Source organism: Neovison vison, chromosome 8 (assembly GCF_020171115.1).
Source record: "Neovison vison isolate M4711 chromosome 8, ASM_NN_V1, whole genome shotgun sequence".
NCBI classification, from domain to species: Eukaryota; Metazoa; Chordata; class Mammalia; order Carnivora; family Mustelidae; genus Neogale; species Neogale vison.
Window position 1 is genome coordinate 43,355,844 of NC_058098.1, and position 26,374 is coordinate 43,382,217.

Sequence of the window (26,374 nt, forward strand, 5' to 3'; positions counted from 1 at the left end):
GGTTTGAAAAGCTTAGTCTAAATGGTTATTTTATTAGCCATAATCTTTTGAGCATAACCATGGTGAGGAGAGAAGCCCTGGTGAAGGACTCTCACTCAGCATGATAGCAAACCTAGCATTGTAATTTTGGTGATTCCAAGTAGAAATACTTTGGCTCAGAACTGATGGTGGATTACGAATTGGATTCACATATCAACATCCAGTTCTTGTCTTCACAGTTAACAAGGAGAGGAAGGGAAAGGGCACAAAAATGAGATCACTTGGAAGGTAAAATTACAGTGTTTGCTTTACTAAAGCACAGAAGGAAGGGGTTTGGGGCAGGGGGGAAGGTTGTGGATGCTAAAACGGGATTTGAGACTTACTCTTGGGCAAGGGGAACTAGAATTTGCTTGGTTGAGGTGTATGATCTATGAGTAGGTTTTCATCAGTATTCAACCAACTTGAAGCTTAAAAATGATCAAATAGGGCGCCTGGGTGGCTCAGTGGGTTAAGCCACTGCCTTCGGCTCGCGTCATGATCCCGGGGTCCTGGGATCGGGTTCCGCATCGGGCTCTCTGCTCAGCAGGGAGCCTGCTTCCTCCTCTCTCTCTCTGCCTGCCTCTCTGCCTACTTGTGATATCTCTCTGTCAAATAAATAAATAAATTCTTAAAAAAAAATGATCAAATAATGGTAAACTCCCCACACCTTTTGTTTATTTAAGTGCTAGAGAGAGTTGACAAAGGAACAATAGTGAAAGATAACTGTGAAGTTTTTGGCTTTGGGGGGTCAAAGGGAAGAGAGATGTCATCCTACAGAGACTGGTTCTTCTAGACTAAGTGTTTAAAAAACATTGCGTTAGGTGACTGTCTTCTTTTTTGAAATTTAGTTCGAGAATTTCACATAAAATTACAACTCTGTCTTCAGTTTCTTTTTAGACTATGGCAACGTATCTGGAGTTCATCCAGCAGAATGAAGAACGGGATGGTGTGCGGTTTAGTTGGAACGTGTGGCCTTCCAGCCGTCTCGAGGCTACGAGAATGGTTGTTCCCCTGGCTTGTCTCCTTACTCCTTTGAAAGAACGTCCAGACCTGCCCCCTGTACAGTATGAACCTGTGCTTTGTAGCCGGACAACTTGCAAAGCCATTCTCAATCCACTTTGGTATGAATTCTTTTTAAAAATTAGTAAAAAAGAAGAATGCAGTAAATTATGACATTTGCATGATTTCATAAAAGTGATTGAATTTGGGCAAGTCATCAAATTTGAGTAGAGAAGTGAACGGTGAGATTCTTACAGTGAAGCTTATAAAGTCTCCCCAGTCTCCCTTCCATAAAATTGGAACCTATGGGGATGAAATGGAAACAAAGGGAAGGGATTTGAAATTTGCTTTTTTTTTTTTCTCTAATTTCAGTTTGCTTTTGACTTAACTATAAATTATATTGGTGCTTTTAAAGCATTTTCCAAAAATGAAAAACTTTAAACAGTTTTTCCTACTTACCTGGTATGGTGATGCTGTGTGGCAGGAATGATAGAAGAAATCACAACTCTTAATGATTATTAAGTGTAATTTTTTATACCTGAGGTGGTGACCTATGATATTTCTCTTAAATGTGGGCATTATTTGAAAGAACTTTTTAAAGAGGTGAAGAGTATCAGAAATACTCTTTAAAAGGTAAGATTTTTATATGAGGGAACATTTTTTACTACATTCCCCTTGCTCTTATTTAAGGTACCCATATGTACAATGCTGCTCTTCTTTTGAAGAGCTAGCCTTACTTGTTAATTTTCTGAGTGTAGAAAGGGAAAAGAAGCAACTGAAGCATTATCTTTAACCAGTTCTAGAAAGTATATCAACCCAGAAGCATGCCTCCCAACTTTTTCAAGTGAGCTAGGTGCGGTGAAAGTCAGCCATATTTTTCCTGTGCATGCTTTTAGTATTGAAATTTAGTAGTTTCACATATCTGAACAATAAAGATGTTAGAAAAATCACACAGAGAAAAATCACACAGAATAGTTAAGATAATAGGGCAAAAGAGAATAACCTATAATTTATATAAAATCATGAAATTTTAAATATTATGAAGGAAATTAGAAAATAGAAAAAAAAAGATTTACTAAATCTTCATTGCCGCTGTAGGAAAGAAATTTTTGGCATATTTAACAGCCAGACTCTTAACTGCAGTGGATATTTTGTATATCCATCCATTCTTGCACACATGCAGAAACATATCTGTGTGATTTACTGAACTTGAGGATTACATTTGATTGCTTTCTGCATTAAAAATGAAAATGGTTCCTACCTATAATATTTATCTTTCTTACAGTCAGGTTGATTATCGAGCAAAGCTTTGGGCCTGTAATTTCTGTTTCCAAAGAAATCAGGTATGTGAATTTTTTGAGTGTTTTTCTGTGTTTCATTTTGGTGGAACTCTAAAAAAAATTAAGTGAGGTTGAATTTGTGTCTGCCCAGTAGTCATCAGTTTCTGCTGAATTCCAGGTAATAGCTTTTGTTAAGCATAATCGAACATTGAACATTTGTGATTTCTCTGTTGAATGGTGACTCAGTTTCATTATGTGGGTTTTTATCATTTAGTGTGGAGGGACAGAATTCCCTTTTTTTTGTGTTCTGTTAGTAGTGAATGTGAATATGTTACCTTAAGAAATGTTGTCTATATTTCATTTGATTTCAGTTTATTCTAATTGGATGGTGTATATTATTGAATTTTCATTTTTTAAAAAAGATTTTATTTATTTATTTGACAGAGATCACAAGTAGAGAGGCAGAAAGAGAGAGGAAGTAGGCTTCCCACTGAGCAGAGAGCCCCATGCGGGACTTGATCCCAGGACCCCGAGATCATGACCCGAGTTGAAGGCAGAGGCTCAACCCACTGAGCTACCCATAAATTTTCATTTTTTGGTCTTTGTAACTTTTAGGGTCCAAGTACCAGTGTTGACCGTCTTTTGATTTAAAAATTTTGAAACTGGGTCTCCTGGGTCGCTCAGTTGTTATGCATCTGCCTTTGGCTCAGGTGATGATCCCAGGGTCCTGGGATCAAGCCCTGCATCAGGCTTTCTGCTCTTCGGAAACCTGCTTCTCCCTCTCCCTGCTGCCCCTCCTGCTTGTGCGTGCTCTCTCTCTCTCTCTGTGTCAAATAAATAAATAAAATCTTTAAAAAAAATAAAAATTTTAAAACTAGTAAACTTAGAAGGAGCTCAAAAATGATGACAGAGACTTTTGTTTAAAATGAACTGTGCCTCTGATTCTAAAACTGGATTGTAGTGATCTTTGCACAACTCTGTACATTTATTAAAAAGCATCAATTGTACATTTAAGAGTATGAATTTTATGGTGTATAAAATATACTGGGATGCCTGGGTGGCTCATTTGGTTAAGCGTGGTTAAGCATCTGCCTTCGGCTCAGCTCGTGATCCTAGGGTTCTGGGATTGAGCCCTGCACTGGGCTCCTTGCTCAGTGGGGAGCCTGCTTCTCTCTCTGCCTGCTCTGCCTGCTGCTCGCCCTGTTTGTGTGCATGCTTGCTCTCTTGCCCGCTCTCAAACAAATATTTATTTATTTAAATAAAATCTTTAAAAATAAAAAATAAATATACCTCAGTAAAGCTGTTAGAAAAAAATTAATTGTTCCCAGCATAGTATATAGTGCTCTAGTAGATTTTTTTTTTAAAGATTTTATTTGTTTATTTGACAGACAGAGATCACAAGTAGAGAGAGAGGCAGGCAGAGAGAGAGAGGGAAGCAGGCTCCTTGCTGAGCTGAGAGCCCGATGCGGGACTTGATCCCAGGACCCTGAGATCATGACCTGAGCCGAAGGCAGCGGCTTAACCCACTGAGCCACCCAGGCGCCCTAAAGATTCTATTTCTTTGAGACAGGGAGCACATGAGCACATGAGATCACATGACAGGGGAGAAGGGTCATAGGAAGAGGGAAAAGCAGACTTCCCACTGAGCAGGGAGCCTGCATGGGGCTTGACTCCAGGACCCTGAGATCATGACCTGAGCTGAAGGCAGATGCTCAACCGATTGAGCCCCCCAGTCGCCCTGTAGTGGATCTTAAGATACTAATAACATGCATTTATTTATTCTTGTATTTGATTATAATTAAAATTAGCTATCTCCTTCTCAGATACATCACACAATAAGTCCAATGATGAATAAAACAATCAATATACTAAGTGTAGGTCTGGGAATTATAAGCAGATTCCATTCAAAATTAACCTCCATGGGGCACCTGGATGGTTCACTGGGTTAAGCCTCTGCTTTTGGCTCCGGTCATGATCCCAGAGTCCTGGGATCGAGCCCCGCATCAGGCTCTCTCCTTGGCAGGGAGCCACCTTCCTCCTCTCTTTCTCTGCCTGCCTCTCTGCCTACTCGTGATCTCTCTTTGTCGAATAAATAAATAAAATATTAAAAAAAATGTGTGCGGAAGGTTTTAAAGACAAAAGAAAATGCTTATGATAATATGTTTAGCATAAAGAGCAGCTTGCAAAAAAATTATATATACAGGGTGAGCTCAGCTGTGCTTAAACAGAAAATCGGAAAGGAAATACGCCTACATGTTGACAGTAGGTATCTCCAGTTGTTAGGAACATGAGGCATTTTTCCTTCTTTTATTTATTTATTTATTTATTTATTTATTTGAGAGAGAGAGTGCGTGCGCATGCACACACATGAGTGGGTCAGGGGCAGAGGGAGAGGGAAAAGCAGACTCCTCCCTGAGTAGGGAGCCCAACAGCATGGGGCACAATCCCACGACCCTGAGATCATGACAGGAGCCAAAGGCAGATGCTTAACCAACTGAGCCACCCACATGCCACTGTTTTGTTTTGTTTTTGTAAGTTTATTTTCTCCAGTAGTCTCAATATCCAACTTGGGGCCTGAGCTCACAATCCGATCAAGAGTTGCATGCTCTTCCTACTGAGCCATCCGTGCACCCCTTTTCCTGTTCCTTATATTTTCTTGTACTTGCCTGTTTTTCTACAGTGTATATGCACTCATTGATGATAGCAGCTAAAATAATAAACCCAAATAAAAGTGATAGATTTTCACCTAAACCATTGATGGGTTTAGCTAAAATCTGAGTCCTTAATTTGCAGGGGAGCACTTAAGATATGTTTGTAATAGTGCATTTTTTAATGATCTAGAAGTTACGACGTACCCTAATACCTTTTAAAAAGTTACGATGGCGGCACCTGGGTGGCTCAGTGGGTTAAAGCCTCTGCCTTTGGCTTGGGTCATGATCCCAGGGTCCTGGGATCGAGCCCCACGTTGGGCTCTCTGCTCCACAGAGAGCCTGCTTCCCCCTCTCTCTCTCTGCCTGCCTCTCTAACTACGTGTGATCTCTGTCAAATAAATAAATAAATAAAATCTTTAAAAATAAATAAAATAAAATAAAAAAGTTACGATGGGATATAAATATAAGGCAGGGTTATTGATTTAAAATTTTGATATATGTATGTATTTAAATGCAGGCTCTGATTTAGGAGTTAGGATGAGAACTGAGTCTCTGCATTTTTTTTTTTAAGATTTTATTTTTATGTAATTTCTATACCCAACATGGGGCTTGAACTCAACCCTGAGATCAAGAATTGCATGTTCTACCCACTGAGCCAGATAGGCGCCCCAAAGTTTTGGTTTTTGTATTTTAGTTACTGTTATTTAGTGTTCTGTGTTTTACAGAGTTAATACATAGTCCTTACTCATTTTTATAAGTGGAAAATAGAAGGTATAACATAAATATCTTTCAGTCCTAATGAAAGATTGCTTTGTTTTCTTTTCTTTAGTTTCCTCCCGCTTACACAGGTATATCCGAGGTGAATCAGCCTGCTGAATTGATGCCCCAGTTTTCTACAATCGAGTATGTGATACAGGTAACTTCTTTGTCATGCATTTAATGAGCGGTGTTAAATACTGAGTTTCTCTTGAATACTTGGCTTCTGTGTCCCTTACTTTTCTGGGCAACTTAAAGCTGTGAAGGCAGCAGGATCCCGAATACTCGGTCATAGCGTGTGTGCACTTACTGGCATTATTTTCAGTCTTGATAGGCGGCTAGGAAAGGGATCACTGGTGGAGTTCAGCACCTGTCCCCCACAGCCTTCTCCACCTTTGTGATGGGCCACTACTTCTTGTAGTCAAGCTTGAAAACTTTGGGTTCGTTCTTGACTTCTCTCTCTCGTACATTCCATATCCAGTCCACTAGGAAATCGCATTGGGTCTATATTCAGAATCTTTCCACAATCTAACCACTTCTTTACCTCACTGCTTTTGTCCTTGGTCAACCACCGCCTCTCACTTAAATTGCCGGGCCATCTCTTAGTCCTTCTCCATAATTTGACCCTTTCCTACTTATATTTCATTCTTAATCCAGAAGCCAGAGTAGCTCTTTAAAAACATGTCATGTTCCTCTGTGTTCAGAAACCTCCAATGCTGGGCGCCTGGGTGGCTCAGTGGGTTAAGCCGCTGCCTTCAGCTCAGGTCATGATCTCAGGGTCCTGGGATCAAGTCCCGAATCGGGCTCTCTGCTCAGCAGGGAGCCTGCTTCCCTCTCTCTCTGCCTGCCTCTCTGTCTACTTGTGATCTCTGTCTGTCAAATAAACAAATAAAATCTTAAAAAAAAAAAAAAGAAACCTCCAATGCTGAAAATGGCTCTCTTTCACCCAGAGTAAGAGATAGTCTTCAAGGCCCTGTATGGACCTGCCCTGTGTTATCACTTGGACCTCAATTTGTATTAGTGTCTCATTCAGTCACATGGGCTTCATTACATTCCTTGGGCATGACTCCTGCCTGTGGGCCTTTCCTCTAGCTCTTCTGCAGGCTGGAATTCTCTTTCCCCTGTGTCTGTATTGCTCCCTCCCTCTCCTCTGGGTTTTCGTTCTAATGTCACTTTCTTTTTTTTTTTTAATTATTATTATTTTTAATCTTTTTTTTTTTAAGATTTTATTTATTTATCAGAATGAGAGAGCGAGCACAGGCAGACAGAGGCAGAGGGAGAAGCAGGCTCTCTGCCAAGCAAGGAGCCTGATGCGGGACTCGGTCCCAGGACGCTGGGATCATGACCTGAGCCGAAGGCAGCTGCTTAACCAACTGAGCCACCCAGGCGTCCCCTAATGTTACTTTCTTAATGAGGCTGCCCTGACCTCTTAGGTAATACTGGAACCTGCACCCTACTTCTACTTTTGGAAGCCCTTTAGCCTCTCTATTCCAGAAAGTCAGCAGATTTTTGTTCTTTTGGCTCACTCATGTATCCCAGGACCCGGAACTGTGTCTGGCACATGGAAGGCATTCAGAAATGTAGAATAAATCGTTGGATACAGAGACTTTTTACATTTAGTTTGTTTTAATGTAACCTGTCATTTAATGAGGTGACTGGAAGTTAGATGTCCTTATTCCCTGTCAGTATATATAGATGAAGATTTTCATTTACAAGCCTGATTTGCTTTAAAAAGAGCTGGTTTGGTCTATTTGTATACTGACCATTGTGCTGTGTTTCTTTGCATAAAGCGAGGTGCTCAGTCCCCTCTGATCTTCCTCTATGTGGTTGATACGTGCCTAGAAGAAGATGACCTTCAAGCCCTCAAGGAATCCCTGCAAATGTCCCTGAGTCTCCTTCCTCCAGATGCGCTGGTGGGTTTGATCACGTTTGGGAGAATGGTGCAGGTTCACGAACTCAGCTGTGAAGGAATCTCCAAGAGTTATGTCTTCCGAGGGACAAAGGATTTAACCGCGAAGCAAATACAGGTTTGTGCCATGCTCATACACAAGCAGGACCAAGGAGATTTCTTAAACATGAATTGGTCATTCACTCTAGTGCTATGGGAAGTGAGTCTTCTTGGTTTTTTTTAGGATATGCTGGGCCTCACCAAGCCTGCCATGCCCATGCAGCAAGCAAGACCTGGTCAGCCTCACGAGCAGCCTTTTGTTTCAAGCAGGTGAGCTACCAACATAGAATGTTGCACACACAGTAGCCGGCATGCAGGGCTGTCTGTTGGAGTGAGAGAAAAAGACCCTTAGAACCTTTGTTTTCTTATTTTTAGAGAAAAAAATAAATGATTAAGCCTAAGAATATTTAACGTTTAATGATCTTTTGTAACTGTTTGGTGTATATTTGAAATTCATAACTGGGTTGTGGATATATACATACATATGTGTGCACACATTTGTGTGGTTAGATTTGCTCGGAATGTCTTTACTGTTAGTGTCGTGGCATCACAAGTATTTTGAGACCACTGTATTCAAGCCTTCACCTCCTTATCCATATGGCTGTTGTCCTTCTTGAGTCTTGAGTAAAGGTAGGGAAACTGAAAGCTTTGTGGGGTGTCCTCAAGCAAACCTGAGACCAGATGCTTCTTTGAGTGCCTGTGGCTACCTGGGGCTGGGTTAACAGTCACCAAACATGATAAAATGCATTGCCTGAAGTGCTGGGGACAGCCACTTAACTGTGGTAAGAAACCAGTGCTTCTCTCTGTTTTCACTCCTAAGGCTCAAGAGAAACACTTGAGAATCGCTTTAAAGTGGATCTTCAGAATGATGAAGGTGGAGGTGCCTGGGTGACACAGTTGTTTGAGTGGCTGACTCTTGATTTCAGCTCAGGTCATGATTTTAGGGTTGAGCCCCAAGTTAGGCCCTCTGCTCAGTGAGGAGTCTGGAGTCTGCTGGCTATTTCTCACTCTCCGTCTCCCACTTCTCCCCCTCTTCTTTCCCACTCCCTCTCCTCCCTCCTTGTTCTTCTGTCTCTCCCCCTTGCTCTCCCCCCCACCAAAATAAATCCTTTAAAAAAAAAAAAAGGAATGATGAAGGTGGTCCACGTACAGGAATTTTACATGGATTGAATTTACATTAGACCTGTCTTTAGGATTTCTTTGCTGCTTAAATTTAATTAAACTGACTTATTCCTATTTAAATTTAGCTTTTTTCCATGCTATATATATAAGTTGCTATATATTCAGTTTTAAGTTATGTTCTTGAGTGAAACTGCCTTGAAGGAAAAAATTTTAAGTTTTTACTACTCTGAGTAATTACCTTGAAAAGCTCTGTCTCACCTAGGGCTAAAGACCATAGTACTTTATTAAACCAGGATTGATGTGTCCATTGAAAATCATGCAGATTTCTGCAGCCTGTTCACAAGATTGACATGAACCTCACTGATCTCCTTGGGGAGCTGCAGAGGGACCCATGGCCTGTGACCCAGGGGAAGAGACCTTTGCGATCCACTGGTGTTGCTTTGTCTATTGCCGTTGGCCTTTTGGAGGTAACTCAGAATTTACCAGGGTGCATCAGACCTTGCGAGCTTGTTCCCATGGGTTGTGTTTGCTAGCCTTGTTTGAAAATGAGTTGTGACCGGGGTGCCTGGGTGGCTCAGTGGGTTAGGGCCTCTGCCTTCGGCTCAGGTCGTCGTCCCGGGGTCCTGGGATCGGGCCCCGCGTCGGGCTCTCTGCTTGGCAGGGAACCTTCTTCCCCCACCTCTCTCTGCCTGCCTCTCTGCCTACTTGTGACATCTCTCTCTCTCTCTCTGTCAAATAAAATCTTTAAAAAAAAAAAAAAAAAAGAAAGAAAATGAGTTGTGACCTATGTGAATGGATTGACAGTGGATTTATCAGAAAGCACTTCAGGTATTATTATTATTATCCACAGTGAAGGAGCCCCATGATGTTTTGAAAATACCAGAAGTTTTCATGAGAAACACAAGGCCATTAGGGCAAGGGCAAGTGCTCACAATGAATTAATAAAAGTGTACAGAGCTGTTGGGTTGGAAGTTGTAAGGCTACTTCTCTGCATTGTCATCCATGTTTTGAACTATCATTAGTATCCAGCAGAGCTGAAAAGAACTTTGGAATTTTTTTTTAGGGAGATGGAAGCATACTCAGGGTGGGCTGAATGCTTCTAAAATGCTGCCATTTATTGTTCCAGGGCACTTTTCCGAACACGGGAGCCAGGATTATGTTGTTTACCGGGGGTCCCCCCACCCAAGGGCCTGGCATGGTGGTTGGAGATGAATTAAAGGTTCCTATTCGCTCCTGGCATGATATTGAGAAAGATAATGCACGTTTCATGAAAAAGGCAACCAAGGTAGGTGCTCCTGGGCACAGGCTGTAATTCTGCTTACCCAGTGCTGGGTTTGGGCTGTTCTGGAGTGACAGCTACTTTACTGAGGCCATGCTTTGTGAGCAGCAAATGGCCCTTGCTCAGGTGACCTTCCAGATCTAGGCTGCTGTTAAATTGATGCCCCCAGCTGAGTCCTTTCTTAGAGTGGGTGGTCTTAAAACTGCTAGAAGTGTTTGAGATTAAAAACTATACATTTATTGGATGTTATAAAGAAAACTGTCTCTGTATTCTTATGTTTGGTTACATCCCTTTGGTACAGTAAGACATACCTGGTGAATAATATGGTTTCCTAAAGGTAATTTTTCTCCATTCACAGCACTATGAGATGCTTGCTAACCGAACTGCTACAAATGGTCACTGCATTGATATTTACGCTTGTGCCCTTGATCAGACGGGACTTCTGGAAATGAAGTGTTGTGCAAATCTTACGGGGTATGTTGAAAGCCAACACCTGGGAAAATGGAATGTGTGTATTTTAAGGAAAGAGAAGTGAGTGATGGAAGCATAAGAATGTGCAAGGCTGACCTAGATAAGCTTTCAGAAGGCTCCAGGCTGTCGTGTCTGTGGCAGGGAGGGTGTATGGGCCTCTTGGGGAAAGAAGCAGTGATTAGCAGGAGGTTGCAAGGTTCACTACAAATGAATCATATCAGAGTAACTTCATTTCTTCCTTAGAGTTGTCACAGAATCTATAACAGGGCAAGAAAGCAAGCATGCATGGGGTATGTGGCTTCAGCAAGCCACTTCCTTGTGAGGAGTCTGGGGGTAGGCAGGAATAGGGTCTGAATGCCAAAGCAATTAGGACACCCTTCACCTGACTTAGTAACCATATGTCATGCCCAGCTTGGAGCACATGCTCAGCATGGAGGGTGCACACCCGGGCATGCGTAGTGCCCAAGTCCGTATCATGCATGCAGGCCACAGCAGAGGGCTGTTGTTTTCAAAGCGTAATGGGGCCTCGCCAGCAACCTTCAGGGCTCCCAGGCGTGGGTGAGAAGTGTATCTCCTTGGGCCTTGCCCCAGGCTTGCTGAATCAAAGTGTAAGGATGCGGCCCCAATAGTCAGCTTTCATACGCTGTCCAGGGCATTCTGGTGCACATGAGTGTGAGAACTTCTGGTGTGCACCACTTGTCTGAGGCAGGCTGCATGCCAGACTCTCCCAAGGAGCTTTACTGTTGGTTTACTTTTTTATTTATATTTTTTAAATGTCAGTATTTGTTTTTTGTTTACTTAAGTAGGCTCCATGCTCAGTGTGGAGCCCTGCCAGGGAGCTTTAAAAGCTACTTTAGCTCTGAGTCTAGTTCCTCAGTGATTCCCAATTAGTTAGCTTGGGGTGTGACCCAGCGTCAGCATTTGTTAACCTTCCCTGGGTGTTTCTAACGTGCCACTGGGGTGGGCCTTTAGTGTCCAAAGTGTGGTTGAATATAGGCAGCAGCAGCCCCACGTGAGAGCTTGTAAGGAATGTAGCATCTTAGATTTTTTTTTTTTTTTAATTTATTTGACAGACAGAGATCACAAGTAGGCAGAGAGGCAGGCAGAGAGAGAGGGGGAAGCAGGCTCCCCACTGAGCAGGGAACCCGAGGCAGGGCTTTGTCCCAGGACCCTGAGATCATGACCTGAGCTGAAGGCAGAGGCTTAACCCACTGAGCCACCCAGGCACCCCAAAACCTGCATTTGAATAAGATCTAGGAGACTTGCATAAAACATTTTGAGAAGTACTGGGGTAGAGCCATGGGTATTCCTGAGATTCTGCATTTCTAACAAGCTCCTGTGTATTGCTGCTGGTCCTCACTGAATAACAAAGAGCATGTAGAAGGTAGAATGTGAGTCACTTAATGCAGTCCCAGAAAGCCACAGATGTGTTAGGTGACCGAGTCCCAAATAACACTGATGGAGCTATACAAGTGAGCCACATTCAATAAGAGGAATTCCCACCAGTATCCTCCAGGATCTCTTGTCTTAGAGCATTAGGAAAGGCCTCACTGCTTTTGTGAATATCCCTGATTTACATGTGTGTGTGTGTGCGCGCATGCGCGCGCACAAGTGCACATCTCTGATGGAAAGGGACCATCACTTCTATCAGATTCTCGGAGAGGTCTTTGACCCCTGAATAACTTTGTCGTTACATAATAATAACTTTGTAGGTCACATAATCTGTTGCACAAGTATAGTATCAGGGAAATGTGTTAGCAAGGACATTAAAAAGTCTCAGGTTTTAGTTTTGGCTCAGTGTGAGCCAGCCATTTGGGATGACTTCCAGAAAAGGCAAGGTGATCATAGGCTGTGTTACAGGAATTGGTTATCTTCAAAGAAGATCATAGTCTTGGTTTCCTTGGTGCCAGATGCACCCAGGTTATATCATCTGCCATTCTGAGCATTTCAATTTCAAAGGGATTTATAGAGGAACTGAGGGTGTTCAAAGGCAAGTGGTAAGAGTGGTGGAGAGTACTTGAAACTATGTCATAAGGAGAATGATTGAAGGATCTAGAAAAGATACCACTGGGGACGCCTGGGTGGCGCAGTTGGTTGGACGACTGCCTTCGGCTCAGGGCGTGATCCTGGAGTCCCGGGATGGAGTCCCACATCAGGCTCCCAGCTCCATGGGGAGTCTGCTTCGCTCTCTGACCTTCTCCTCGCTCATTCTCTCTCACTGTCTCTCTCTCTCAAATAAATAAAATAAAATCTTTAAATAAAAAAAAAAAAAAAAGATACCACTGAAGACAGGTGGGCGCGAGATCTATATTCAACAATTGAAGCCTTCTCCTGTGGAAAGGGTGTTAGATTTGCTCGCTGTGTATATGACCAAAGGAGAAAACTAGACCTAGCTGTGGGAGCTGCTGGGAAATAGAATTTCACCCAGTATGAAGAAAGGCTGCCACTGAAGGGCATACGCTCCTGATGCAGGAGGAGTTCAAATCTAATCTGGCTGATAACCTGGCAGGTATGTTGTAGAGGGTTGGTGTGAGTTGGGATTAGATTTGTGTGATGCAACAGAGGTCGGCAGCCAGAGCTGGAATATTGGTTTCATCTTCATTGGGGCTGAGGCCCTTCCTGTGCTGCTCATGCAGGTCAGAGTGGTAACTGGGCTCTCACTGACTTTGAGCAGCAGGAAGGAGGAAGAGTCAGAGAAAGACATGTGCCTTCCCATGAGAATGGCCCCCACAAATCACAACGGCCATTTCCAATAAACAAAGCTGAGTTACATGGCTACATGCAAGGCAGGCTTGAAATGTAGACTTTTTCTAGGGAACCATGGAAGCCATGACCAAGGAAGGGGCGGAAAGGGCGGACATTTAGGGCCAGAATCATCTCTGTCCCTGAAGGGGCCAGGCACTCTCAGATAGCTGGACCAGACGATCTTGTGTTCTGCCCAGTTCTGAAATCCTGTTTGATGATTGATGGCTGGATGCATAACTTGCATCATGCTCTGTTTATCTGCCCCAGCACATGAACTGTGGAGATTCTGAACAGTGTTTCCCTCTAACGTCAAAAAGGCATGAAAAAGGGTTATGGACATTGGGGAGGGTATGTGCTTTTGGGTAAATTGGAAGGGGAGATGAACCATGAGAGACTATGGACTCTGAAAAACAATCTGAGGGGTTTGAAGTGGCGGGGGGGTGGGAGGTTGGGGGTACCAGGTGGTGGGTATTATAGAGGGCACAGCTTGCATGGAGCACTGGGTGTGGTGAAAAAATAATGAATACTGTTTTTCTGAAATAAATTGGAAAAAAAAAAAAAGGCATGAAAAAGTTATTCATACACTAGAAGAGATAATTCACATACAGCCAAAGATTTCAATGTTTTGAGGCAGTGAATTAATCTGAAAAGGATTTCCCACAGGCTTTGGTATTTCCCCTACCAGAGAAGAGTGAGGGGAGCTGGACACATTTTCTCAGTAGATACAACCCATTAAGCCTGTGGGCTTATCAGTGAACGGTTCTTTTGTTTTCTTTCTTTATTTGGAAATAATTACAGATTCACAAGAAATTGCAAAAATAGTATAGAGAGGTCTGTGCATACTCTTCATGTAGCAGCTCCCAGCGGTAGCATCTTTCAGAAATGTAGTGCAGTGTCACAACCAGGAACTGACGTTGGTATGATATGGTATGATATGATGAACTCTATTACAGACCATACTGGGATTTCACCAGCTTGTACGGGCACTGATTTTTTTTAACATATAGGTATGCATCGTATGAGACTGTCTCATCATCAATTTGTGTAACCACCACTGTGGTAAAGATTTAGAATTGTTGTTTTGTTTAAACTTAACACTTAACGACTGAGCCACCCAGGCGCCCCAAGAATTAGAACTGTTCTAAGGGGTCCTATCTTTTATGTCTTTTTTTCTTTCTTTCTTTCTTTTTCTTTTCTGGTGGTTTTATTTAAGCACGGGGCTGGGGGCAGGACCCATGGGCAGAAAGAGCTCTCTTTGATGTCTTGAAAATAGTGTCTTTCCTGATTACGCATTGAACCTGCTGTTTCTGGTTTAAGTTAATATCACTTTCATGGATGTTGTTTTTTTCCCTTTTTAAAGTTCTGTTTGCTAACACCAGGGAAGCATCTGAATGGCTTTCAGTCATCCTAAATGTTCACTTTCTTCTTTCTTTCCTAGAGGCCACATGGTGATGGGAGACTCTTTCAACACTTCTCTCTTCAAGCAGACATTCCAAAGAATTTTTAGTAAAGATTTCAATGGAGATTTCCGCATGGCATTTGGTGCTACTTTGGAAGTGAAGGTACAATAGCTTTCTGACACTTTCATGAAAGATTAGTTTTCTTACTTAGTACTCAGACTTGTACAAGCCTTACCTTGCTGGACATGGGCATCTAAAGGTAAATTAAAAGGTTCCCAGCAAAATAGTTTAAGAAGGTATATTGATTCTGTCTCTTTGTTACTTGAAGTTGACTTGTATATTAATTAATGTTCTAAACAAAGTGCTCTCTGATTGCCTTGCAGGCTCTGCTGTCTTGCTCTAGGACAGCAGGCCTAAGAATTAGTGGTGGGCTGAGGCCACATGGTGTTGAGTCCCCCCAACCCCCACCGTTGGCAGTAGAGGCCACCATATTCACAGAACCATGTTTATATTTAGCACCTGCCTGCAGACTAGCCAGAGTACTTGAAAATAAGTGCAGCACTGTGTGTTTGGGTCTTGTTTTTTTCTTGTAGGGACTAAAGGCCCTGCACACTTGATTCTGAGTCATTGAGAAAACATTAGAAGGAGCTGTTACATAAAGGGATTAGGATTATTACTTTGAGAGTTAAAGATAATCATTAAATCATTTAGATTAAACTTTAAGCAATCTTCTCAGATTTTGAGTGTTTTTTTTTTTAAGTTGAAGAGGAATAGACTTTAGTGAATTAAGATTTTAAAATCTAAGTATATTGGCCTTGTCATTATGTTGGAGCGTATGAAATAAGCATTTTTAAAACAACATAAAACAGTATATTCACTGATGAGAAATTATGATTATGACTGAGTACATGGGATTGGAAAAAAATGTATTGTTGGTAGAATTTCACCATGTGTATAATAATTTTAGAGGTGAGGGGGTGGCTCACTGGCTCAGTCAGAAGAGCATGAGACTCTTAATCTCAGGGTTGTGAGTTTGAGCTCCACACTGGGTATAGAGATTGCTTAAATAAATAAGCTTAAAAAAAGAAGTAAATTCAAAGGTGAGAGTTGAAAATACAGTATCTTTGGAACAAAGTTAATTCAATTTAAAGGAGGATTTTACTAAAGTTTGCATTTGGTTCTCGTGGGCATGGAAAAGTTTGTAAAAGCATGATCCATGTAGGATTTCTTTTTGGTGGAATGATAACATTGCCATATTTTACCCATAAATTTTCATTGTGTCTTTTGTGAGAGGGTGGTTTTCAGTGAATTTTACCTTCACATGCTTGTGTATTTCCATTTTAGACCTCTCGGGAACTGAAAGTTGCAGGAGCCATTGGTCCTTGTGTGTCTCTGAATGTGAAAGGACCATGTGTGTCAGAAAATGTAAGGAAAACTCTTATCATCCTCACCTCCTATGCCCCAGGATTTAACCCATTATAACCCATTCAGAATGTCAGAGCAGAGTGATCTTACCTCGTGTCACCTTTTGGGATGTGTCTGTTGGTGAAGGGAGAAGGGTCAGCTCTTACGACCACAACTCTGAGAGGCAGTGTCCTGTCTGTCCATCTATCTAAAGGGTCAGAGGGTGGCTCAGAGGGGTCAGGTGTCTTGCTTTCTGGGTCAGAGCTGATAGGGAGAAGCTAGAGCCCAGGATCCCCTGAACCCCCATCATTGCCTGGGTCTCTGTGCCAGTGAGCCACAATGTATTCTGTTTAACAAGGCAAGTATTCAGCAAGAGCCTTCAGGAATAAACCTCTGTGCTTGTTGCCCTTAGAGGTGATACCTTTGTCTCACTTCTCAGAGACCATTTTGAGTTGGTTGGGCATGAATGACACTGTTGTATATGCAGATAGCTATGTTCTTTGGGTAACAAAATTTTGAGGATATGTGAATGAAGTAAAGTTACGGTGAGGTAGCTTTGCCCGTGGCTCGCTTCCTCTGCTTATACTTTAGCTTTGAGGAGACAAACCACTGGGTCCAGTGAGGCCTTTCCAGGGTGGTTCTGGGCTGGGGTTGTCTCATTCTTGTCCTTCCCTTGTTGTCCTTGTCAATGAGATGGTGGTCTGTAGAGCCAGACGTGAATACGGGGGCACAGGTCTACCCCTGCCAGTCTTGTGTCCGGACATGGTATTTACTTGCTCTGGGATTCAACATCATTATCTGGGAAGTAGGGATGGGAACAGTACCTCACTTGGCAGTACTGTTGGGAGGGCTGAAGGAGTAAGTTCAGGTAAACTGCTCAGAAGAGCCCCTGGCACAATGGAGGCTCTCACTGGATTTCAACTTTCACATTCTCACTTTGTCTTCATCAGCAGTGACGTTCACTTAGTGACTACTTTGATTAACCCTTTTTTTTTTTTTTTTTAAAGATTGTATTTATTTGACAGAGAGAGATCACAAGCAGGCAGAGAGGTAGGCAGAGAGAGAGGAGGAAGCAGGCTCCCTGCTGAGCAGAGAGCCCGATGCGGGACTCGATCCCAGGACCCTGAGATCATGACCTGAGCCGAAGGCAGCGGCTTAACCCACTGAGCCACCCAGGCGCCCTTGATTAACCTTTTGATGAAGTTGCCAGAGGCAAACTGATTTGAGAATATACCTGTAATCCCTTGGGCGAGATAGGTGGCTGCCCCAAAGCCCATCTGAGGAGTTACCCGTTACCCTGGTGTACCAAAGGACTGGTACCCCTAATTCCTGGCAGGGCTTCGTAAGCCTGCTCAGTTCCAAAATATGTTCCATACACTTAAAAATCTGCCTTAGAAGGTAATTTTATGAATCAGTATATGAGCTGATTAGCTGTTCTAAGATCTGGTAGGGATAAGCCATGAGATTTTGGGAGGGGGCTTGGAGGATGCAGAGGGCGTGGGAATACAATTCAGTATACAAAGAAGCTTAAAGAAGAGTGTAAGGAGTTCAGTATTTGCACCACTTAGAGTCTGCATTTGTCAACATTTAGTCATTCTCACTGTCCTCTTTCTTTGCAATATTTGCTTTGTCCATCTGGTCATATCTGTCTGCCAGGTTCACGTTATTGTACTTCACAGAACCTTGGAACAGCAAGCTGCAGAGGTCACGACACTTAGCCTTTCAGTCTGCATCTTCTAAAATTAAGGATATTTGCCTACTGTGACATTACAGCAAACCTAAGAAAATAGTAATTCACTAATATCATCTGTGGCTAGTCATAGTCTTTCTCTGCTTTTTTTTTTTTTTAAAGATAGAGATATATATATATATATATATTTTTTTTAAGATTTTTTTATTTATTTACTTGATAGAGATCACAAGTAGGCAGAGAGGCAGGGAGAGAGAGAGGAAGAGGAAGCAGGCTCCCTGCTGAGCAGAGAGCCCAATGTGGGGCTCGATCCCAAGATCCTGAGATCATGACCTGAGCCGAAGGCAGAGGCTTAACCCACTGAGCCTCCCAGGCGCCCCTCTTTCTCTGCTTTAACCCCAAATACCCTTTGTAGCTGTTTGCACCCCCTCCCAACTAGTAACTGCATCTAGCATTATATAGCCTTAGTCTTTTTATTTATTTATTTATTTGACAGAGAGAGAGAGAGATCACAAGTAGACAGAGAGGCAGGCAGAGAGAGAGGAAGGGAAGCAGGCTCCCTGCTGAGCAGAGAGCCCGATGCGGGACTCGATCCCAGGACCCTGAGATCATGACCTGAGCCGAAGGCAGCGGCTTAACCCACTGAGCCACCCAGGCGCCCAACCTTAGTCTTTTTAAATCTGGAACAGTCTTCTGTTCTATAGGGTTTTTTGCTTTTTTTGTTTGTTGACAGTGATTTGTGCCAAGCATCTGTGTCTTCCACAATAGAGTATTGCAAATTCTTAGTGTATCTGATTGTTTTTTTGCAGTGGTGGTGAGTTGGTTTCTATCCTCCCTGTGTTTTTTGTAAAGTGAAAGATAGATTAGCGATTAGGTTCGGGTTAGACCTTTTGTCCACCATGGTTCCTGAGTGATCTTACGCCTCGTGTGTTTCTTCAAGAGGCACTTCTGTCTGGTCATGTGTTTGTGGTGCTGAGTTAGACTGTGAGAAGGTGATGACTGTCCTATGTCTTTCTGTTATAAGGGCATGTTTCCTTTCTGCCTTTAGCAAGAGATATGTTGAACAAGATTGTAGCAAAATATGAAAATATGTTTGCCAGCAGCCTTTGTTTAAGCATCCATTGATTATCCTTACTCGAATCATTATTTTATTGGAGATTATAAAATGGTGATTTCCTGATTTTGTCTTCATAGTTACTTTGGTAAAGACAGGGTAAATGCTTCCATAAGGAGTTTATGTATTAGTGAGAAAATGTGTTTTCAGGGCTCTGCAGAGATTGTGGCCCCTTCAGGCTTTGGTGCTTATAAAACAGGAAAAATTTTCTTTTTGTTCTACTCATCTTGATCTCATTGGCTGGGCCCTGCAAACGGGCCTGACAAAAGACAGGTTTCTCAAGAGAAAAAGTTCACGCGTGCATTGCACATAGACATATCACGTGTGCATTATCAGTAAGGAGCAACTCAGAGGGGTGGTTAGAACTTGGAATTATGTGGCATCTTAACAAAAGAACAGTAAATCTGGGGGTGCCTGGGTGGCTCAGTGGGTTAAAGCCTCTGCCTTCGGCTTAGGTTGTGATTCCAGGGTCCTGGGATCGAGCCCTGCATCGGGCTCTCTGCTCGGCGGAGAACCTGCTTCCTTTCTCTCTGCCTGCCTCTCTGCCTGCTTGTGATCTCTGTCAAATAAATAAATAAACTCTTTAAAAAAAAAAAAAAAGAACATTAAATCTGTAGAAAAGTGACAAGACATAGGAAAGGCACTTTGGGCTTCTGGGGGTGACACCTTGTGGAAAAGCAGGTAGATGGGGATAGATGGGGGAGCTAATGGAAGAGAAGAGTTGGTCTTCGTGAGTTTGTTGTATAGACTCTTCTTGTACAATCTCTGGGCTGATAAGCATCTAGAGTTGTTTTTGGTGATTGAGAATCATCCTGCCCTTCTTGGTAGGGAGAGGGCAGGGAGTTTTCTTATGTCTGCTGTTCTAAATTACGTTCAGCTTAAAATAATCCTTTTGTCAGTGGCATATTTTGTGATGGCATACACCAAACCCCTCGACTTGAAACTTCAACAGGTTTCATATTATAAAAATTGAGTTGGTGGGGCGCCTGGGTGGCTCAGTTGGTTGAGTGACTGACTCTTGATCTCGCCTCAGGTCATGATCTCAGGGTCATGGGATTGAGCCCTAATCAGGTTCCATGCTTGGTGGGGAGTCTGCTTGAGATTCTCCCTCTCCCTCTCCCCTTCCACCTGCTTACTTGCATGCTCTCTGCCCCCTCCCCCACCCGTTCTCCCTTCTCTCAAATAAATAAATCTTAAAAAACTGAGTTGGCGGTATGGAGAAGGGATTGGCAAGTCAAAAATAGGAGGCATGCAAGCTCCTTTTGCTTCTTTACCATTTTCCCTGGGTGTGGCCCTTCAACTTCCAGCAGATGTTACCTGCTGCTTTTAGAAAAGGCCACTAAAAGGGAAGGTGGACATGCACAAATCCGTCCATTTAACTATCTTTCTTCGGAAATACTGATGAAACGGTATCCTCTCCACTTTCCACCTTAGAGCTGCTCCGTGATTTCAACTAAGAATCTTCCCTTTGCCCTCTGACCATCTCCTTCCTGAGACTGCTGGTTCTTTGGCCAGGTACAAAGGCTCCTGGCAGGCTTCATAGAGGCCAGAGTGACTTTAGTCAGCTCTGCTCAGCAGACTATACAGTTTGGGTGGTGTACAATTCAGAGTCGTACAAAAGATTAGGACCCTCTTAAATGCATACTTGCATAACTTACTGAAAAGCATGGTATTTTGCATTTTGATGAGTGTTAAAATGGGTAATATTGTCTCTAGAACAATAAAGGGTTTATTTCAGAATCTAACAATCTTCTTGGTTGACAGTTAATTCTAGGTACTTTTGACACCTGCAGCCCTTTCTTCTCGTTGTCATGCATAAAACAGCAACACACTTCACATTTTAGTGAACTTCATTTATCACTGGAAGTGCTTCAACTGGTCAATAAAAGGCAGTCCTTATACCACTAAAATCCCAGTTCTCTTACAAAAAATTTTTATGTAGCTTGACATAAAGGAATTGGTTTAAAAATTAATATTAGTAGCTGACATTCTGTAACTATTCTTTTCTTTTTTTTTTTAAGATTTTATTTATTTGGGACAGAGAGAGAGAACATGAGTGGGAGGCAGAGGGAGAGGGAAGAACAGTTCCCCGCTGAGCAATGAGCCCAGTGTGGGATCTGTTTCCAGGACCCTGTGATCATGGCCCAAGCTGAAGGCAGACATTTAACCAAGTGAGCCACCCAGGCCCCCCTCCTCTTGTTCTAATAATAATAGTGAAACTTTTCAAGCTAAGCAGATAGTTCTGTCTCTTCTAGTATTTGCTTCTTCCCCACCCCTGACTTGATTCTTTCAGCTAACTTCAGTATTTTGTTCCGTGTGTGTAGAGAGAGAAAAAGAGAGAGTGTACTTTCTTGGTGATAAAATGGAAATTGGTCAGAGTTCAGATATAAAAAGGTATATCTTTGGGATGCCAAGGTAGCTTAGTCAGTTGAACTTCCTACTCTTGGATTCAGCGCAGATCACAACATTGTGAGATCAAGCCCTGTGTGGGGGGAATCTGCGCTCAGCAGGGACTCTGCTTGAGATTTTCTCTCTCCTTCTTCCCCTCCCCCCACTCACTCTTGCTTGCTCTTTCTCAAATAAATAAATCTAAAAAGAAAAAAAGCTTAATTTTAGAGTCCTATAATAAATCCTAGCTCTTATTCTGGCTTATAACTATACTTTTTTAAGCTAAATTTAAATTTTCATTTGGAATGAGATCTTCCAAGTAGCTTACTATTCTCAGAGTCTGTACTTTTCAGCAGTAGTTAACCATAGAAATAGATTTTTTGTTTTTGCTTTAATTCCTCTTTTCACCCCTAGGAACTTGGTGTGGGTGGCACAAGTCAGTGGAAAATCTGTGGCCTGGATCCCACATCTACACTTGGCATCTACTTTGAAGTAGTCAATCAGGTAGGTTGGATTTCTTCCTGAGTATTCATGTCTCAGTGTTCTGTTTTCTGATTTCTTTTTTTTTTTTTTTTTTTTTTTGTTTTGTTTTCTGATTTCTTACTGACTGGCGGCCTCTGGTTTTTTTCTGTGTGGACTGATGCTACTTCGGGCTTGTGTTTGCCTGATAACAGTCCAGCATGATCTTCTTTTCTCCTTTCAGGGTTTGGTCAGAGTTAGATAGCATATTGCTTTCATCACTTAAATTGTTGGACTGATAAGCTCATCAGAAAGGGAATGGCTTTTTACCAGTCATCATAATGTTTGTGAAGTTTTGAAAGTGTCAGTTTTTCCCCCAGTATTTGATTTTTAAAAATCCTAATTTATAGGAAAATGAAAAGAATTTTACAGCAAATACTTATACACCTACCACTCAGATACTGTAGTTAACAGTTTACTGTATTTACTTTGCCACATACCTATTTATTCATCAATTAATCTTATTTTTGATGCTTTTTTTTTTTAAGAGGGGTTGTGAGGGAGGGGCAGAGGAAGAGGGAGAGAGAATCCCAAGCAGGGTCCATGCCCAGTACAGAGCTCTACATGGGGCTTGATCTCATGACCCTGAGATCATGACCTGAGCTGAAATCAGGAGTCAGATGTTTAACCAAATGAGTCACTCAGGTGTCCCTTATTTTTGATGCATTTTAAAACAAATTGCACTCCTCAGTGTCTTTCATCCCTAAATACTTTAACATGTGTATCACTCACTTGAATTTATTACTAATCTGAAATGGTTCCTTTTTTAAAGTTTTTCTTTTTTTTGAGGTAAAAGTTATATATGGTGAAATGCCCAGATTTTAAGTGTACCATTCAGAATGCATCAAGAACGGTGTTGTTGACACTGTGTCAGTCGTTTTAGGAAGAGCACAATGGGCTCTGTGACCATCTGTGTTTGAGTCATGCCTCTAACAGTAACTGTGTGTGGCCTGTGTCCTGCAGCACAATGCTCCAGTCCCCCAAGGAGGCAGAGGTGCCATCCAGTTTGTCACACAGTATCAACACTCCAGCACCCAGAGACGCATCCGTGTGACCACCATTGCCAGAAAGTGAGCAGTCCTGGTTTTCTTTCTGTTGAGCCCTCAGTGTTTTCCCTTTGAAGAGATAATTTAGCATCTCTTAGTTTATCTTTGTAATTCCATTGAATGGTTCTCACCAATCCTGACTGACTCATTTGATCAGAGAAGGAGGCAGAGGAAGAGGATTGCTGGCCAACCTAATTAGGCCTACAGGCACTCTCCTGGAAGAATCCTCTTTTGGTAGGAATAAGTTCATTAAAAATTAATTTTCATTATAGTCAGATAAGTAACCCATAAATACATCCTTCTTGTAAAAGATACAAACAACTCAAAAGTATATAAAGAGTGGGTCCCTTTACCTGCTCTCCCCAGAGGTGTAATGCTGTTACTGCATAGGTATTTATCACAGGCCCATTTCCATGGAGTTCTGTACCATATGTTTGTATAACATGCATGTGTGGCTTCTTATTTTTAGCATATCTGTAAATTTTTCTTGGTAATCAGTCAGGGATATCTTCTGTATCAGTATGTACTAGCTGCTCCTTCCCTGTAGTGGCTGTTACAGCGTTGCATGGTTTGGATGGGATGTGTCACTTCTATCTTAAAAAGAGATTTCAGGGACGCCTGGGTGGCTCAGTTGGTTGGACAACTGCCTTTGGCTCGGGTCATGATCCCGGAGTTCCAGGATCGAGTCCTGCATAGGCTCCCGGCTCCATGGGGAGTCTGCTTCTCCCTCTGACCTTCTCCTCACTCATGCTCTCTCTCACTGTCTCTCTCTCAAATAAATAAATAAAATCTTTAAAAAAAAAAAAAAGAGAGAGATTTCAGGTCCTACCTGCCTTCCAAAAGGGCTGCATTCATGTGTTTAGGTTTTTGTGTATCCTGAGTATTTCTTTCCAGCCACTTCATAGAAGTAGAATTCTGTATCCTGCAAAACTACTCTTTTTTTTTTTTTAAGATTTTATTTTTTTTATTTATTTATTTTTAAGATTTCATTTATTTATTTGTCAGAGAGAGAGAGAGAGAGAGAGAGTGCACAAGCAGAGGCAGAGGTCTCGAGAGGGAAAATCAGGCTCCCTGCCGAGCAAGCAGCCTGATGTGGGACTCGATCCCAGGATGCTGGGATCATGACCCGAGCCAAAGTCAGCCGCTTAACCAACTGAGCCATCCAGGCGTCCCTAAAACTACTCTTAAAAGAAGTGAATTTGTGTTTTCCCCAATAGTGTAAGGAGAGTGTCCTATTTCTGCACTAATAATATCGATCTTTAACATGCCAATATAGAGCAGTTTGCCACTTTTATATGGATTTTTCTGTTTATTAATGGGTTGAACACTTTTCATATTTATTGGCCACGTATATTTCTTCTGTGATAGCCTTTTCCCATTTTGTAAAACCTATTTCTTTGTCTTGTTCACTGACTTGCAGGAACTTTTTATGTATTCTGGATATGATTATTGTTTGTGGTTCATATCTGTTCATGGCCTGTCTGCTGACTTTCAGTTTTGTTCATAGTGTCTTAATCTGTCTAGAAAACTTTCATATATATGCTGATTCTTTCTACCATGGATATCATGTGGAAATTCATTTTGTGAATTTGTAAACATACAGATTTTTGCAAGATTGACCTGGAGGAAGGAACTGGAGACTTGGGTACCTCTAGGATATCTACTCTCATGCTATCTTGTAGAATTTGGGGAAGTTCTCTGTAATTTTTCCTTTGCTTTTTTTTTTTTTTTTTAAAGATTTTATTTATTTATTTGACAGACAGAGATCACAAGTAGGTAGAGAGGCCGGCTGGGGTTGGTGGGGGAAGCAGACTCCCTGCTGAGCAGAGAACCTGATGCAGGGCTCAATCCCAGGACCCTGAGATCAAGACCTGAACTGAAGACAAAGGCTTAACCTGTTGAGCTACCAAGGCACACCTTTCCTTTGCTCTTAAAGCCTTCAGAGACTGGATGAGGGTAAATGAAAACATGTAAAACTCCTGTGATTCCTTACTGATGTTGCAGTTTGAATCTATGTTGCCTTAGATGAGGGAACAGGACTTAGGTTTCTTTATCTTACCGGAAAGCTGGCTTTCTGGTCTTTCCTGAGTGTAAGCGTGGCACTGATTCTGGACTTGTCAGTTGGGCAGATGCACAGAGCCAGCTCAGGCACATAGAAGCGGCGTTTGACCAGGAGGCCGCGGCAGTCTTGATGGCTCGGCTGGGAGTGTTCCGCGCGGAGTCGGAGGAGGGACCTGATGTGCTCCGGTGGCTGGACCGACAGCTCATCCGACTGGTGAGTTGGGAACTGTGGTACCAGCTTCAGTCGTAGTCTCTGCTCTGTGTTTGAGAACACTGGCACATACACCTGTCATTTCATACAGTCAGTCAACAAGCACTTTGTGTGGCTTGCCTTATGCCAAATGCTGAATGTTCTGGGAGTGATGTAAGAGAGGGTTATAGGTGCATTTTCCCCTCGAGGACTTACATTACCATGAGAAAGAAACAACACACACAGGACATTTAGAGAAAGATGCGAATCTGTGTACAGTAAAGGTTGATTTAGATGAGTCCCTTTGAGTGCTGTGGTTCTATATTTCGTTTGCAGATCTTAGGGATTTTTTTTTAGCAATAGGGATCCGTGGCCCAGTGAATGTGGAGATGCCTCATATGTTATTTTGGGTCTAATCAAGAGAGAGAAAAACCATGCAGTGATTTAAATAGGGGAAGCATGAACAAGCTTGTGGGACATGGCTGTGCATTTGTTTATGCGGGGCAGCTGGAGAGACAATGGGAGCACAGGTTAGTGGGGGAGAAGTAGTGAAGGTGTGGCTTAACTTTAGAATGCTTCATTTTATTTATGAAGTTATTTTAATGTGTGTTATTGAAATGTTAACATACAGTGTAACTGTAGCTTCATGTGCACTGCAGTGATTGAACAATTCCATTGGAAAACCTTGCTTTTAAAGTTAAATCACTGCTTAGGTGTGATTCCCAAGTAGGGGCCTGCCATCAGCATGATACTTGTGTTTACATTTACCATTACTGTGTGAGATAACCAGCGGGGGTGAAAGGCTACTGATAGGGGGACCAGTGGAGGATTCTGGAGGCTCAAGAGAGCTGAGACCAGGGTGGTGGTAGGACAGTTGGAGGGGAGAGCAAGTTTGGAATCAGGGTGTATGCTGAAAGAAGAATTGATAAAACTTGCTCAAACAATGTGGAATCAAAAACCAAAAAATTAACATTGACTTAAGTTTTGAGTGTGGGTGACTGCAAAGATGATGGAGAGAGAAAAGAACTGGAAGATGGCAAAGGGTGGAGGGAGGCACAATTTTTTTTAATAATTGTAGTAATAAATAGTTGAATAGTAATAATAGTAATAAATAGTTGAATAAATGGTTGAATTTACTTTATTCATGAACTTGTGAAAGTACGTGTGAGGGAAGCTGTTCTGTAGCTGGGTGAAAGTCCCCACAGGAGCTAAGGTTAGAGGTAGCACTGGACAGGGGCAGTGGGCGAGGGGCAAACTTATATGACATTGGTCTGGTTCTCCTGTTACTTGTAG

General features: G+C 42.3%; 1 protein-coding gene across 2 annotated transcripts in view; it reads left to right on the forward strand.

Annotated features, from left to right (window-relative positions):
- SEC23B (SEC23 homolog B, COPII coat complex component) overlaps nucleotides 1-26,374 on the forward strand; it is a 47,354-nt gene that overhangs the window by 1,570 nt on the left and 19,410 nt on the right. The window contains exons 2-14 of one of the 2 annotated variants that reach the window (XM_044263522.1): nucleotides 905-1,139; nucleotides 2,303-2,360; nucleotides 5,778-5,864; nucleotides 7,495-7,731; nucleotides 7,837-7,922; nucleotides 9,097-9,241; nucleotides 9,901-10,059; nucleotides 10,412-10,527; nucleotides 14,708-14,831; nucleotides 16,014-16,094; nucleotides 21,680-21,769; nucleotides 22,748-22,854; nucleotides 24,952-25,105. In XM_044263522.1, coding sequence (XP_044119457.1) covers nucleotides 919-1,139; nucleotides 2,303-2,360; nucleotides 5,778-5,864; nucleotides 7,495-7,731; nucleotides 7,837-7,922; nucleotides 9,097-9,241; nucleotides 9,901-10,059; nucleotides 10,412-10,527; nucleotides 14,708-14,831; nucleotides 16,014-16,094; nucleotides 21,680-21,769; nucleotides 22,748-22,854; nucleotides 24,952-25,105 — 1,665 coding nt within the window. In that variant the 5' untranslated portion in view covers nucleotides 905-918. The remainder of the gene's footprint in view (nucleotides 1-904; nucleotides 1,140-2,302; nucleotides 2,361-5,777; nucleotides 5,865-7,494; nucleotides 7,732-7,836; nucleotides 7,923-9,096; nucleotides 9,242-9,900; nucleotides 10,060-10,411; nucleotides 10,528-14,707; nucleotides 14,832-16,013; nucleotides 16,095-21,679; nucleotides 21,770-22,747; nucleotides 22,855-24,951; nucleotides 25,106-26,374) is intronic. The other variant, XM_044263523.1, reaches the window with a different exon arrangement.